Source organism: Pelophylax lessonae (genome assembly GCF_965119305.1).
Source record: "Pelophylax lessonae genome assembly, chromosome: 13".
Classification (NCBI taxonomy): domain Eukaryota; kingdom Metazoa; phylum Chordata; class Amphibia; order Anura; family Ranidae; genus Pelophylax; species Pelophylax lessonae.
This window is the reverse complement of record NC_138780.1, coordinates 134,981,942-134,998,151: the sequence shown is the minus strand read 5'-3', so window position 1 is coordinate 134,998,151 and position 16,210 is coordinate 134,981,942. Positions and strand designations below refer to the sequence as shown.

Here is a 16,210-nt window from a genome sequence, read left to right as displayed (position 1 = left end):
TCCCCTAGGGACACATTTAACCCTTGGATCGCCCCTGGTGTTAACCCCTTCCCTGCCAGTGTCCGTACAGTAACAGTGCATATTTTTAGCACTGATTACTGTATTAATGTAACTGGTCCCCCCAAAAGTGTCAAAAATGTCAGGTGTCCGATCTGTCCGCCGCAATGTCGCAGTCCCGCTTAAAATCGATGATCGCTGCCATTACTAGTAATAAATAAAAATGACATGTTTTCCCTAGTTTGAAGACACGATAACTTTTGCGCAAACCAATCACTATACGCTTATTGGGATTTGTTTTACCAAAAACATGTAGCAGAAAACAAATTGGCCTAAAATTATGAAAAAAAATTGATTTTTATATTGGGATTGTTCTATAGCAGAAAGTAAAAAATAAATATATATATATATATATATATATATATATATATATATATATATATTTTTTTTTTTTTTCCCAGAATTGTCGCTCTTTTTTCGTTTTATAGCGCAAAAAATAAAAATCGCAGAGGTAATCAAATACCACCAAAAGAAAGCTCGATTTGTGGGGAAAAAAGGACATCAATTTTGTTTGGGTACAGCGTTGCACGATCGCAGAATTGTCAGTTAAAGTACGCAGTGCTGTATCGCAAAAAATGGCCTGGTCATTAAAGGGTAAAACCTTCTGGTCCAGAAGTGGTTTAATTAGAATTTATTTTTTCTTTTCTTTTAAAGTATCGAATTTACCTAGGTGGACCAATGCTGCATCTGTTCCCCGCCAGTTCTAAGACTGTGAATCAAGCGATCAAACACCGCTGATCACTCAGTTCTCAGAGCTCCCCGAATAGAGAGCTGGTGACTGTGACTCGCTGAGGGGCTGAGCCAGGTGCCGGTCCAGGTCTCTGGGATGATCGCGACCATGTTCATCCACTCTGTGGCATCAGCCGACAGTGGGCTTCAACCCGCTGTCTGCTGAAAACGTGTAACAGGATACAGAACAATCTGCATTCCTGTGATCCACAGGAGAAGTACAGCCAAACAAACTTTGGCTGTACTTCTCCTTTAACCTGTTTAGCTCTTTGGCATACTATGTATGTCCAAAGAGTGAATCTTTGATCACAGGCTGATGGCTCCATAGCTTCCTACCACTTTCACAGAGCCGGCCGCGCGGTGACCCTCCCTTCCGCCAGTGGCCTGCCCTCCAATGGTTCCCGGGCTGTTCAGTGCTTACCAACATCAGGGAACACATCCGCCAGAGGGGAGAGAGACTGCAGTGAAACCGAGGCAAATAAATGCCTCGATCTCACCTACAAACAATGAAATCGGAAGTGATGTCACTTGCGGTTTCATATACACACTTTCCTCACCAGTACAGTCAGGAGACACATCCAACCAAGATCTGTGCTTGGTTAGATGGTGTGAAGGACAGGGAAGACATTTGGCTCTATAAGATCCCTAATGTCTCCAAAAAGAGTACCTCTCACCTGCCCAATGCTATCATATAGGGGTTTATTACTGCGACTGTGATCGCAATTATGTAAAAAACAAAATGTAAAAAGCAAATGATAAAATATAATAAAATTGAAAAAAAAAATTCCAAAAACCTCTGTTGTCCCACACACCTGCACAAACGCAAAACCAGGATGCGTACGTGTATGTAAACCGCGATCGCCCCACACATGTGACATATTATTCACTTTCAGTTCATTGCAGAGAACAAAGTGGCATTCTTTACATCTAGAGGAAAACAGAAAGGCTTCCTTGCCATAAGAGCTGTGAAAATGTGGAATCGACTGACTCAAAAACTAGACCTGAAATGCGTTCCTGTCCTAAATGCACAAAATAAAAGTTACAGAGGGATGGTGGTTGGGAAGATGGGATCAGGCATAGGGATGGTGGTGGAGGAATGGGATCAGGCAGAGGGATGGTGGTGGAGGAATGGGATCAGGCAGAGGGATGGTGGTGGAGTAATGGGATCAGGCAGAGGGATGGTGGTGGAGGAATGGGATCAGGCAGAGGGATGGTGGTGGAGGAATAGGATCAGGCAGAGGTATGGTGGTGGAGGAATGGGATCAGGCAGAGGGATGGTGGTGGAGGAATGGGATCAGGCAGAGGGATTGTGTGGAGGAATGGGATCAGGCAGAGGGATGGTGGTGGGGGAGATGGGATCAGGCAGAGGGATGGTGGTGGAAAGATGGGATCAGGCAGAGGGATGGTGGTGGAGGAATGGGATCAGGCCGAGGTATGGGGTCAGGCAGAGGGATGGTGGTGGGGGAGATGGGATCAGGCAGAGGGATGGTGGTGGAGGAATGGGATCAGGCAGAGGGATGGTGGTGGAGGAATGGGATCAGGCAGAGGGATGGTGGTGGAGGAATGGGATCAGGCAGAGGGATGGTGGTGGAGGAATGGGATCAGGCAGAGGGATGGTGGTGGAGGAATGGGATCAGGCAGAGGGATGGTGGTGGAGGAATGGGATCAGGCAGAGGTATGGTGGTGGAGGAATGGGATCAGGCAGAGGGATGGTGGTGGAGGAATGGGATCAGGCAGAGGGATGGTGGTGGAGGAATGGGATCAGGCAGAGGGATGGTGGTGGAGGAATGGGATCAGGCAGAGGGATTGTGGTGGAGGAATAGGATCAGGCAGAGGGATGGTGGTGGAGGAATGGGATCAGGCAGAGGGATGGTGTGGAGGAATGGGATCAGGCAGAGGGATGGGGGTGAAGGAATGGGATCAGGCAGAGGGATGGGGGTGAAGGAATGGGATCAGGCAGAGGGATGGCGGTGGGGGAGATGGGATCAGGCAGAGGGATGGTGGTGGAGAGATGGGATCAGGCAGAGGGATGGTGGTGGAGAGATGGGATCAGGCAGAGGGATGGTGGTGGAGGAATGGGATCAGGCCGAGGTATGGGATCAGGCAGAGGGATGGTGGTGGAGAGATGGGATCAGGCAGAGGGATGGTGGTGGAGATATGGGATCAGGCAGAGGAATGGTGGTGGAGAGATGGGTGGAATGGGATCAGATAGAGGGATGATGATGGTGGATGGATGAGGGTGGATGGATAAGATCAGGCTGAGGGATGGTGTTGAGAGGAATGGGATCAGGCAGAGGGATGGCGGTGGGAGGAATGGGATCAGGCAGAGGGATGAATGGGATCAGGCAGAGGGATGGCATTGAGAGGAATGGGATCAGGCATAGGGATGGTAGTGTGGGGGGAATGGGATCAGGCAGAGGAATGGTGGTGGAGAGATGGGTCAGGCAAAAGGATTGTGGTGGGAGAAATGGGATCAGGCAGAGGGATGGTGGTGGTGTAGTAATGGGATCAGGCAGAGGGATGGTGGTGGTGTAGTAATGGGATCAGGCAGAGGGATGGTGGTGGTGGAGAAATGGGATCAGGCAGAGGGATGGTGGTGGGAGGAATGGGATCAGGCAGAGGGATGATTGTGGTGGTGGGGGAATGGGATCAGATAGAGGGATGGTGGTGGAGAGATGGGTGGAATGGGATCAGGCAGAGGAATGGTGATGGATGGATGGGATCAGGCTGAGGGGTGATGGTGGGAGGAATGGGATCAGGCAGAGGGATGATGGTGGTGGGAGGAATAGAATATGGCAGAGGGATGATGATGATGGTGGTGGTGGATGAATGGGATCATGCAGAGGGATGGTGGTGGGAAGAATGGGATCAGGCAGAGGGAAAATAGTGGTGGGAGGAATGGGATCAGGCAGATGGATGGTGGTGGGAGGAATGGAATCAGGCAGAGGGATGGTGGTGGGAGGAATGGGATCAGGCAGAGGGATGGTGGTGGGGAAAATGGAATCAGGCAAAGAGATGGTGGTGGAGGAATGGGATCAGGCAGAGGGATGGTGGTGGAGGAATGGGATCAGGCAGAGGGATGGTGTTGGTGGAGGAATGGGATCAGGCAGAGGGATGGTGTTGGTGGAGGAATGGGATCAGGCAGAGGGATGGGGGTGGTGGAGGAATGGGATCAGGCAAAGGGATGGTGGTGGAGAGATGGGATCAGGCAGAGGGATGGTGGTGGGGGAATGGGATGGGATCAGTAACACTGGCATTCACCTGCTTTTCAGTGTCAATCGATTCCCCCTCCTCCATGCTTATTGTGTCTCTGCCTCTTTTCTCCCTTCCGGTCCCTTCAGTGATGCTTCTGCTGACGTGAGTCTCCTCAAGCTCCTCCCTCTTCACTCTGACTGTCAGCTCATCAGCTGACTTTCTGCTCCAGTGTCCATCTGGAAGGGGAGGGGGCTTAAGTCACCAGGCAGGCTCTGCCTCTGTTTCTCGAGGAGAGGTAGAGCACTGTGTGGAACGCCGGATGACATCATCGGCGACCGATTTGGCTGACTCTCAGCATCGATGCAGAATAGCGAACATCTGAATTGCGATGCAGTGATGCTGCAATTACCTTCAACACCCCTATTAGTCGCAGCACAGGTTCCAGCTGCTGTAAATCACTGTCTTAGAGTAAGGGGGGGAGCAGGGAAATCACGTGCACTGGGACTGTTGCTGTGGGCGTTTGAAACTTCTTTGTATTACCAGCCGAGAGCATGCATAGGTGGCTCCATGGAAACCTGTAAGAGTATGTTGCCATCTGAAGACAGGAACTAGATAAGGGGCATTGCGAGTCAATGGACAAAAAGCAGACATGCAATCGTAAGTGCTGGAGTCTGCAGCACTAATATGCTGCTTTTATTATTGGGGTTTAACGACCCCTTAATGTCTTTTAAAATGTTCATGTTCACATTTATAATAAAGCAAGCTTTGTGCACTGACACCTTTTTAGCTGGTAGGTTTTGCCTACAGTTGGTTATGAAACAGATAACCTTCTGAGCGTAGGTTCAAATCAGTGCTGCAGGGTCAGAGTTACAGGGACCTACATAAGTACCTGTGCCATGTGCACTTCACTATTGTAGTTTTGGGCACCTTTTAAGTTGGGTCAGGTCCTCTTAAACAGTTGAAATCCATACGGTAAGGGCATATGTTGTTTTGAATTTTAAAGAATGGTTTAAATTTGGCAAGACAGTAACAAGTTTTTTTCTATGTCATTCGTCTTGTTTGACCCTACCGTTAATGCTCGACGTATAAACGAATTACGTTGGATAAAAAAGTATAAAATAATTCTACTAAACCAAAACACGACATAATAGAAAAAAAAGCAGATAATCTGAATTACTACAATTTTAATCAAATAGTTTTTTTTTTTTTTTTTAATAAAGGTTTTGTAGGTACTGTATACAAAAACAAGAAAAACAAAATACTAAATAGGCAAAAGCTTTGCATTCTCCTAAAACAGCATCAATGTCCAGCAACCACATTCCAAGCCAACATATGCAGAAAATTACAAAAGTTCCAGAAATCCATTGAAAGTAAAAATATCAAGCTGGTATCCAACAAGTATTTGCACTGCCACTCGCTTCCTACCACTCAATTGAGAAAAAAGGGGAATAATATAGCTCTATCTTAAATGTACTAAAAGTATTCATGGAAATACTACCACCCACTGCCCTACATAAATAAAAAATAAATGGAACCCAACTGAAGTGTGCCCTGTAACAATGTACCACCGCTTTTTTACACCAGCCAACCATGTGTGCCAGTTAGCTCAGAAGTATACGCATATATCTCTACCTAGAAATTACATATGTAATATATTAGCACATATGTTTTCTGAGGTTGAGAATATTTTTTATAAGGCATCTGTAGTTTGTTAATAAACAAATGGGAGAACATGCTGTTGTTTGTTTGGACAGCAATTTATTATTCATCGTTCGTTATAGTATAATATTTGAGGCCTGTGAAAATCATCTTTGCCTCCCCCTTGTTTGCATAGGAACCCAGTAGCCCTAGTTTCTCTAAATATAAAGGATATTGAATAGAGATTGCATTCAGATTGCAAGGTGTATGTTATTTCAGCAAAGGTGAAACATTGGAGTTGATTTACTAAAGGCAAATAGACTGTGCACTTTTCAAGTGCAGTTGCTCCAGAGCTTAGTAGATGAGATGAAGCTTCTCTTTGCAAAGAATACCCAATCACATGCAAGGGGGAAAAAAATCAATCAGTGCAACTGAACATGCAAAGTGCACAGTCTATTTGTGCCATCCCATTGTTCTGATTTTGTCAGACTTAAATATATTACCTTTTTGTATACTTCTTTTCTCTGGATATTTATATATCTCATCGGATTTGTTTGTGTAGGAATGGCTTCTGTGGTGATTCAGCTTCCAGGTACAATACAGCTCAAGAGTGTAATTGGTAATAACAGTGTTCCCATCACTTTGTCTGCTGTGTCTCACACCATCTCTGTAGAAGAACCATCTTCTCCCGAATCAGGTATGGTACCCTTTTGTGTCTTGCATTCTTTTTCACCTGAGTTGTTTCTATGCTTGTTGGCATGCTCTGTGGAGGCTGTTCACCAACTCTCCTCACTGGCTTGTGACTGTTTAACCTCTTCCCACCCACCGTATAGTCAAATGACAGCAGGTGGGATCACTCCTCGTTCTGGCCCTTCGATCACATTGTTGCTGGGCCTATAATGCGGCTCTTTATCAATGTGATCGGCTGTGTCAAATCACAGCCAGTCACATGTAAACTAGGAAGAGTGTGAGGCGAGCTGATCAGCAGCATCTCCTAACAGGGGAGACCTGTAGAGGTAATCGGGGCACTGATCCATCAGTGCAGTGCCCATCAGTGATGCCAGTCAGTGCCTGCCCATCAGTGCCTTCTATCCATGCCCCCTATCATTGTCCATAAGTGCTTCCTATCAGTACCCAAAAGGGTTGCCTATCATTGCCCATCAGTGTCACATATTAGTGCCTCCTATCAGTTCCACCTTTATCACTGCCCATAAGTGTCATCTCATCAGCGCACATCAGTGAAGAAGAAAAATTACTTATTTACAAAATTTACCGACTGAAACTACGAAAAACTTTTTTTTTTTCAAATTTTCGGACTTTTTTAGTTTAACAAAAAATAAAACAAACCCCTTTTCATTGTTGACCACCAAAATAAAGCTTTATTTCTGTGAAAAAAGTGATAAAAATTTCATTTGGATACAGTGTTGTATGACCGCACAATTGTTATTAAAAATGTGACAGCGCTGCAAGGTGAAAATTGGCCTGGGCAGGAAGGGAGGGTGGAAGTGCCCTGTATTGAAGCAGTTAAATATCAGTAAAAATGCATTTCTCTTTCATTCACTGACAGACACAGCTCCATATCTTCTTGGACCCTTGGGCTTATGCTGCTCTCTCTTCAGGAGTAGAACTTGGTGGTAGTGATCGACCGATATCGGTTTTTCGTTGCCGATACCGATATTTTGGCCATTGCGTATCGGCCGATAATTATGGCAAACAATTGCAACATGGAGAATGGTGTTGTCTCAGTTGTCCTGCAATTGTGCATGGTATGTCACAATGGTGTATCCCTTCCAGGAAGTTCATTGTCTCCTTGTTATAATACTCCCATAAACATACATTGTGGGTAAAGCCTCCTCCAAGAGGAACACAGTCAATCAGTAAATAAAACTTAGGCTTCTTCCATGTGAATATCTTCGGAAGAACAGTTTCCACAGGGTACCGCTGGTGCATATAAGCCCGAATAAGTCCTTACTGGGGGGGGGGGGGGGGAGAGACCAATGGTTAGGCTGCTTCCCGCCTGATCGGTTTCGCCAGGCATCCCGGCTGCTTCAGAGACTCTACTTCTAGGAAGGTTTATCTTTGAGTTTGGAAGGCGTACATTACTTGGTGTGAGTCTTTGGTTCACACTTTTGTGCAGGGGGTTTGCCATCTGGCTCCCCCGGTGCGATCCTTGGTACCTCCGTGAGATCTCAGTTTGGTTATACTGCCCTCTACAGGCGTAGGACACTAGGCAGAAAAAAATTCTGGCTACACCCATGGGCAGTCCCAGGGGATATACTCCCTCTCTCTGCTATAGCCACTCAGTTTTTTTTTGCCTGGTCAGGAGTAAGGACCTAGTTCCTTGCTAAGAGCTTTGGTCCTGGCAAAATTTTTTAGATAGACAATTTTTCCTCCTGGATTTTTCCAGTTAGATTTACTATCAACTGCCGGACTGGGTGACAGGTTGGATAATGTAGATCCAGTGGTCACCCCAGTCTGGCCAGCGTGCGCACGCGCGTAGACCTCAGCTCCACACTAGGTTGGCCATGACATATCCCCACTGGACAGGAGCTGACCCTACGAGTTAAACGTCTCGTGAGGTCGCATACGCCCTGGCTTGGCCTGAGTCTTAGCGTTTCTCCTGGCCAACAGACCCCCCCATTTCGATGGACAGACGGATATGTCTGAAGCGGTGTCTGGTATGGCGAATAGCTGTCCCCACTCAACCCCTGGAGGGTTTTGGGGTGGGACGTGGGCCCCTCCTTGGGACGGTCGGACCCCCGGGTTCCCCTCCTTCCCGCAGGTGCCCCCCCTCCACATAACGCTGGGGATGTATTTTTTTGGGGAGTCTGGCCACTTTCCTGGGGTGGGGGCAGGGCGCTAACTGGCGATGGGGGCTGGGGGGGTGCGCCACCAGCAACAGGACGATCGATTGTGCAGGGGGTTGTATTTGGTGGGTGCTCCTGCCAGGGGCCCCATCCTGCCTGGATCTGTCCTGAGGCCTGGTCTCCCAAATGCTGGGTCCCTGTAGGCCTCATGGTACTGCCATTTTGTTGTAGCCTTGTGTATTCCTTTACACTGCGGCCATGTTGGTGCAGTCCGGCCGCCATTTTCTTGTGGTTTGCATTGCAAATAGTGGCGGCCATGTCAGTGGAGCCCCGTGGGCGGCGATTTGGGCAGTGAGAACCCCTCTTTATCCCCTGGTGCTTACTCCTGAATCATTTAACTTCCTTATCGCCACACGTGCAGTACAGATTCTCCTGGTGCTTGCAGGTACCTGTGTCAGCGGGTGGTGCCTTGTGTTTGGCGACCTGGTGTGTTGCCAGCACAGTGGGGGTTTTTGTGGGGTCCCCCTAGTGACTCATGGAGTCTTTGGAGCATGTTTCCCCACTCGATCTCTGAGGCTGCGGGGCCCTCTGGGTCCCAATCATTCATCCATGCACTGACGGCGATCCTGGAGTCCCTTGTGTCCCGGGTGGAGGCGGCTTGCGGGCGATGGGCTAGCAAGAAGCGCCCCCCCCCCCCCCCGCCTTCCCCTGCCTCATCTGATCCTGAATCTGATTCAGCAGCCGCGGACATGGGTTACCCTGCTGGGTCTGCGACCACGCACCTGGAATCCTCTGATAGTGAGGATGATTCCTCCATGTCTGCGACCGCGCATGAAAAGGCGCTGGAGGATGCACTCATTGTCTCTGTGCGTGAGACCCTAAAGATGGAGGATGCAGCTGAAGCTGTGACGGAGGTGCAGGTACCCTTTGGGACTCACAAGCCATCCAGAGTGGCAAACGTGTTTCCTTTCCCTGCCTATTTTGACAGAATTGTCACAAAAGAGTGGGGACGACCAAAGCATCCCCATGGGGTTCCTAAGCACTTTACTAGGCATTACCCCTATAAGGAGTCCCTCCTTAAGAAGTGGACTGTGGACCTTCCGGTTTCCAGATTAAACAAGGCAACCATGATTCTGGTGGAAGAGTCCCCAGCCTTTAAGGATCCGGCTGACCGGAAGGTAGGAGCTGTGGCCCGCACTATGTACACCTTAGCTGGTTCAGCAATGAGGCCGGTATTTACCATTGCCCTGGTGACGCAAATTCTGACTGAGTGGGCTAAGCTCCTACGCCGTGACCTGGAGGGAAAACGGCTCCCTCCTGCCTTTGCTGAGCTGGCGGACCAGCTGGTTCAGGGGCTGCAGTTTGTCTGTGATACCTTTTTGGATGTGGCTCGCCTCTCTGTTTTGGGGGTGGTCCTTCAGCGTGTCTTTTGGCTCAAATACTGGTCTGCGGACCAGACTTCTATAAAGGCCTTGATCAATCTTCCCTTTCAAGGAGATAGTCTGTTAGGAGCTACTCTGGATGACATCATTAAAGGTCTCACAGCGGGGATGAGTACCTTTCTTCCGCAGGCTACTAAGGGCAAGGAACCTCGTCGTAGACGTAGACCTTCCTTCTCGGCTCATAAGAAATTTTTTTTGTCCCTTAGGGTCGACTGACAAGGGCTCAAAGCCTTTCAGGCCACCTCTGGCGGATCCAAACAAACCTGGTCTGGCAAGCCGAGAGCGGGCATCTCCAGACCCACAGACAAGGCTCTTTCTGCATGAAGGTGCACCCTCACCCGTATTGGGGTGGGGGGACGTCATCGCTGGTGCAAGACAAGTGGGTCCACGAAGTAATTTGGTCCGGCTACAATATAGAGTTTCGCTCGGCAAGGTTTTTTCCTTCCAACCTGCACCTCTCCCCAGACCGGTTACAGGGTCTGTATGGGGCAGTACAAGACCTGTTCCTTCAAGGGGTGATTGTCCCGATTCTGACTTTGGAATGTTTTCAGGTCTTTACTCAAACCTGTTCACAGTCCCTAGTAAGGAAGGCAAAGTGCGTTCAATCCTGGACCTCAAGGCACTAAACTGCTTTGTGCAGGTACAGAAGTTCAGAATGGAGTCCATTCAAACGGTGGTGGCATCCCTGCATCAGGGGAATTTCCTCCCCTCTATAGATATTTTCCAGTTCCCATCCACGCTACAGCCTATATACGGCTGCAGCGCGGACTTGAATTTTCGGGAGGCCGTTTTTAAACGGCCTCCCAGAAAGAGTCTCCCCGCGTGCTCCCGCGAGCGCGCATCAGGGAAAATCCGTGTTGGCCGTGTCCCTTGGACACAGCCGATCACAGATCGTGGTGAATGGCTAATCACAGCGGCCATTCACCACGCGATCGGACCGTCCAATGAGAGATGATCTCATATGTAAACATATGAGGTCATCTCTCATCGCCGGCGCTCCTTCCTCACACGGAGCCTGCAGTGTGAGGAAGGAGGGGGAGCCGTCAGCCGCCAGGGACACACAGGAATGTAATCAGGGCACTGATCACCAGTGCCCTGATTACTAAAGGTAAAACACATACACAAATTGCCACCATCAGTGCCCACAGTGCCCCCCATCAATGCCCACAATCAGTGCCCATAGTGCTGTCAGTCAGTGCCTGCTCATCTAGGCACTGATGAGCACTGACTGGCAGCACTATGGGCACTGAGTGTGGGCACTGATGGTGCTGCCCATCAATGCTCATCAGTGCCACCCGTCAGTGCCATCCGCCAGTGCCCAGCAGTGCCGCCTATCAGTGCTCATCAGTGCCGCCTATCAGTGCTCATCAGTGCGGCATATTAGTACCTCCTCATCAGTGCAGCCTATCAGTGCTGCCTCATCAGCGCCCTTCAGTGAAGGAGAAAAATTTATTTTCAAAATATACTCGCAGAAAATAAGAAGAACTTTTTTTTTTTTCAAAATTTTCTGTCTTTTTGTAAAAAAATAAAAAACCCAGAGGTGATTACATACCACCAAAAGAAAGCTCTATGTGTGTGAAAAAAATGATAAAAATTTCATATGGGTACAGTGTAGCATGACCGCGCAATTGTCAGTCAAAATGTGAAAGCGCTGAAAGCTAAAAATTGGTCTGGATGGGAAGGGGGTTTAAGTGCACAGTAGGCAAGTAGTTAAGGATGCCTATCTTCACATTCTAATATGTGCCAGTCACCAGCGTTTTCTCCGCTTTGCCGTGGGAAAGGAGCATTATCAGTTTGTGGTGTTACCCCTTGGTCTCACCTCCGCTCCTCAGGTCTTCACAAAAGTGTGCTAGCCTTGCTATGCCAACAGGGGATTGCAGTACTGGACTACTTGCACGATCTCCTTCTCCGAGCGGAGTCTCCCCCTGCTCTGTTGGAGAACCTGGACATCACAATACGAACTCTGCGGGAGTTAGGCTGGATTCAGAAGTTTGCCCTGGTTCTGTCCACGAAGCTGGACTATTTGGGCCTGACTCTGGACTCGGCCGTAGCCAGAGTGCTCTTTCCTCTAGACAAACTCTAAAAATTGCAGACTGCAATTCACCTCCTGCTGTCCAACAAATGGTCATCCCTCTGGACCTGATGGTATCTACCTTGGAGGCGGTTCCGGTTCCATACGAAGTCCCTGCAAAGGGAGATTCTGACCAAATGGGACAAGACTCCGCTGTCTCTGGACAATCAGATCAGAGTCGGGAAACAAGAGTCCCTGGTATGGTGGCTTTGTGGGTATGCCCATTGTGACCTGCAATGCTTGGATCCCTAACAGGCCCAATAATATAGATAGAGTAAGACAGAGTTTCCCGTTTATACAAACCAAAGTGCTCAGCACACATTGCAGATACATACAGATACATAGACACAGAAATGGGGAGTTATCCACATGGTGTGATACAGTCTGTTGTAACTGTCTCAAGTGTATTTGGCACAGTAAGTAATATCTACTTAAGAGGTCCAGGCTCCTTCTGAAATAGTCAGCAGCTACAAATACTGTAGCTGCTGACTTTTACTATTAGGACACTTACCTGTCCAGGAATCCAGCGGTGCCTTTACCCCAGCCGATTTTTCCATCGGCTCTAAGGTGCTGCCACCGCCATTGCTTGCAAGGGAAACTAGCTGCGCTTTTGTGAATGGCCCAGCGGCAGGGGGCCGCAGCGAGAACACCTAAGAAGTGGGAGCTGGTACCTGTCAAATCCAGGTACTCGCTCAAACCCCCCTACCTTGATGTTAAAGGTTTTTTTTTTTTTCTTTCCATCCAGACTTGGTCCTAGGATGAGAATGTAGTTGCAACATGCCTCCCAGCTGATGTACTTCTGTCCACCATATCTGCTGAAAATGCCCACAGCACTTTCCTGTACCTCCCTGCTGCTTTTTATTGCTACAGAAAAGATATGATCTGAAGCATACAAGGAGACATGCCTCAATCCTTAAATATACATAGAAACACATTGCATTGGTCATGGACTTATTGCAATGTGTTTGTTTTTCTACAGAAACACCTCTTACAGGCATCCCCTCACTTTAGCAATGGTAGATCATGGGCTGAAGGAAGCTGGGACAAAAGGTCCAGTTAACATGCGTTCTGTGGATGACCTACTGCAAACTTGGACTGTTCCCTGATAGCTGTTCTCCTCTGACTTGAGCTTCATCTCAGACACACACCATGCCGCCTGACTGACAAAAGTGAATTTTTTTTGCCTCAAAGTCTGACTTTCTCAGAAAACTTTTGGCACTTTTAGAATCCTTGGTTTCCAGAGGCCAAAATCGCTACACTGGCTCTGTTGATGAATCGGAGATTAATTAAACCTGTTTGAGAATGAAATGGAGAAAAATGATAGAGATGCAGACAATGTTTCAACCCCTGCATTTTATGAGCCAAAAGCTATGGCTTCTTAGCTATTGCTATCCTCTGTTGATACAATGATTGACACAGCGCATACTAGTCTTCGCCAGGTACCATCTGATTCCCCATAGTCAAAACAACCCCCTTTGAGCACCAAGTGCTTTGCAAAATCAAATAATATTAAAGGGCGCAAACTTCTTTTTTGTTGTCATTTCCACCATGTTTCAAGCTTAGAAGTCTATCTCTTGGTTAAGTTATTACTGTAACTTGAAGGCCAATTTTGCCTGGTGCAATTCACTAGGTTTTCATCCTTGCAGGTTTTCTGTAGCTCAGCTTTCTGGTATGTACCTTCATTCAAGGGGTAATGCACATTGTATGATAAAGATAAAAAGGATTTTGACTTTGTAAATTGCTACTCATGGAGTACAGTACAGGACACAGGCCCTTCCCCTCTGTTTCCTCCTCACAGGCCCCTACTTTTATTGCTTGCATAAACCAATGGAGTACCACAGCTGGAGTGAGATTTAGGGGCTGCCCTAACAAGTTTGCCAGTGTACAGTCACCTAAAGTTATCCTGCTTATAACCCATTGTCTTTGAATACAAGCCCTGTTTCCTGTACTGTAACGCAAGATAGGAAATACACAGACTATTCAAAATGCCTCTAAAATCCTTTTCTTGGAGTGCATTACAGGACCCAGGCCCCTCCCCCCTGTTCTTATGATTCATTGCTTGCTACTGAACTAAGGCATGCTGGGAGCCAGTTTTACTGAGCTGCCCTTACGGCTGTACAATTTCCCTTTGGGTGGAGTTATACTTCATCCTGTGTTCTGTAATCTATTTTAAGAAAAGGAGTTTGTATGTAAAATAAAGAAAAATATTTTATGCTTGTCTGACTGGCCTATCTGTATTTTCTTGTTATTTATTTATTTATTTAATTTTTTTTCCCTTTAGAAAACGATGACCTGTCCATGATGCCTAGGATTGTCAATGTCTTATCCTTAGCTGAGGAAGCTTCTTCAGATCTGTGCCAGGACCTAGGGTTTCCTATTCCAGTGACTAAGGCAGACACCAATACTGAGGTTGACACCCTATTAGCAAAGGAGACTGCTGCTAGTGATCCTTTGTCAGATCAATCAGAGAGAGATCTGTGCTCCGCAAAAAAATTACCATCTACATCCCATCCAGTAGACACCACAAAAGAGAAACATTCCAGTGGTGTGAATATAACGCAGAATTCATACTCCAGTCTTCCAGAGAATCTCCCCCTGGCCAAAGTCAGTATTGTTAATGCCGAGGCATCCTCAAAAAGTGAAAAGGCTACTATGAATGATTCATCTTTGGATAATGTCTTGGAGGATGTCAGAGACTCGGAACTAGAGCTGGAACTAAAAAACCTTTCTTCTGCTATAGAGGAAGCAGATTTGGAGCCCAGCGAGTTATCAGATGTTATGGCTGATCAAGAAGACGCAGATGAAACTTTCTCATCTCTTTTAAATGAGATTGCTTTTTTGAATCAGCAGTTAAACAATGACCACAGTGAAATGGGCTGTGACTTCCCAGGGTCAGACACACTATCCCGGGAAAGTATTGGCAAATCTGCAGATGGTAATTCTTCTCCTTTCTTTTTTGGAAAATTCAAGGAATTGTCTGAACCAAAAGAAAAGAATGTTTCACTTAGCCCTCTCTTTCTTCAAATAGATGAGGGAGAGATTCAGGAAAGTGTTAAGCATAGTGAAGAGCCAGGTATTGTTGTATTTGAAGATGCAGCTAAAAAAGAAGCAATGGCTAAAGTGGGGATTGATCTTCTGCAGCCTCCTGCTAATGTGGCTTTTCTTCAGGCTGTTGATAAACCAGAAGCGGCCTCTAGCTCTGATGTGTTTTGGAGGCCTATGCCCAAATTAGCACCTCTTGGACTAATGTCTTCTAATGTTCCGAGTGATCAAAGGCTGTTGGGGAACAAATCTATGCCATCCTTGGCTTCAGCTGCAGTCCGATTAAGTTTACCAAAACCTATGGATTAGATTGTTGTTGGTCATTTATTTTTGGATAAATGTTCAGGTTACTTGAAGCATATAGTGTTTTTCGTTGTTTCGGGTTTCTTCAAACGTGAATGAATTTGAAATCTAAAGCTTAAAAATCATGTGTGCATTAAACACAAAACCTAATTATCTTAAAAAGATAAACACCCAAATCCCTACTTCCCATTTTGCAGCATATTTTTTGCTATAGTAACTGATGCACTTTAATGTATAATCGTGATTTGTACATATGCTTTAGCTAAGCAGCGATTGCAGATATTCTTCTCCAGCAGACGGACGATGTAAAGCATTCCTTATGAGATTTGTCTCCTGGAACAATTTACACAAAGTAAACCATAGGTGCCTCCATCTCTAAACTCTACAGCTCAGTCACCTTTCTGTCTGCACTTTACAAGACAAATTGCTACAGCTTATGTTTTGTCAGGAACCGTGTTAACTGTCACTTGAACACTCACCCCCAGTTACTTGACAATAAGTTCATTGCTGCTTGAATGACAAGCAATCATTGCTGTTATCAAACTGAACATGTAAAAAATGTATGTTTATTTATATTTTTTAAACATTTTGTACACAGATTTTTTTGTACACACATGTAGAATGTGATACATTTGTTAACTGATTTACTGTATTTCTTACTGTATATACTAAGTGTACGACTTGTGGTCCGCTCATGTTTCGTTGAGCAAACTTTACATTATAAGATTTCAGGAAGTCCCTGTTTTAAGGGGCCCCTGTCTGAGTTCGTAAACATGTGAAAAAAGTTTTGTTTTGTTTTATTTTCATTGTTCAACTTTGAGGTCTATTCTGAGTTAAAGGGGTGATCCTTCACCAAACTAATATGTTATTTTTGGTTAAAAGCTGGTAGAATGACCAGCAGTTTCTTTTATGTCTCTAGATCTCCA

General features: G+C 46.6%; 1 protein-coding gene across 1 annotated transcript in view; it reads left to right on the top strand.

The window, feature by feature from the left end:
- MGA (MAX dimerization protein MGA) overlaps window positions 1–15,387 on the top strand; it is a 186,908-nt gene extending 171,521 nt beyond the window's left edge. Inside the window, exons 23-24 of the mRNA XM_082274963.1 lie at window positions 6,182–6,316; window positions 14,221–15,387. Of these exons, the coding sequence (XP_082131089.1) occupies window positions 6,182–6,316; window positions 14,221–15,290 (1,205 nt within the window). The 3' untranslated portion in view covers window positions 15,291–15,387. The remainder of the gene's footprint in view (window positions 1–6,181; window positions 6,317–14,220) is intronic.
- The last annotated feature ends 823 nt before the right edge of the window (window positions 15,388–16,210 follow it).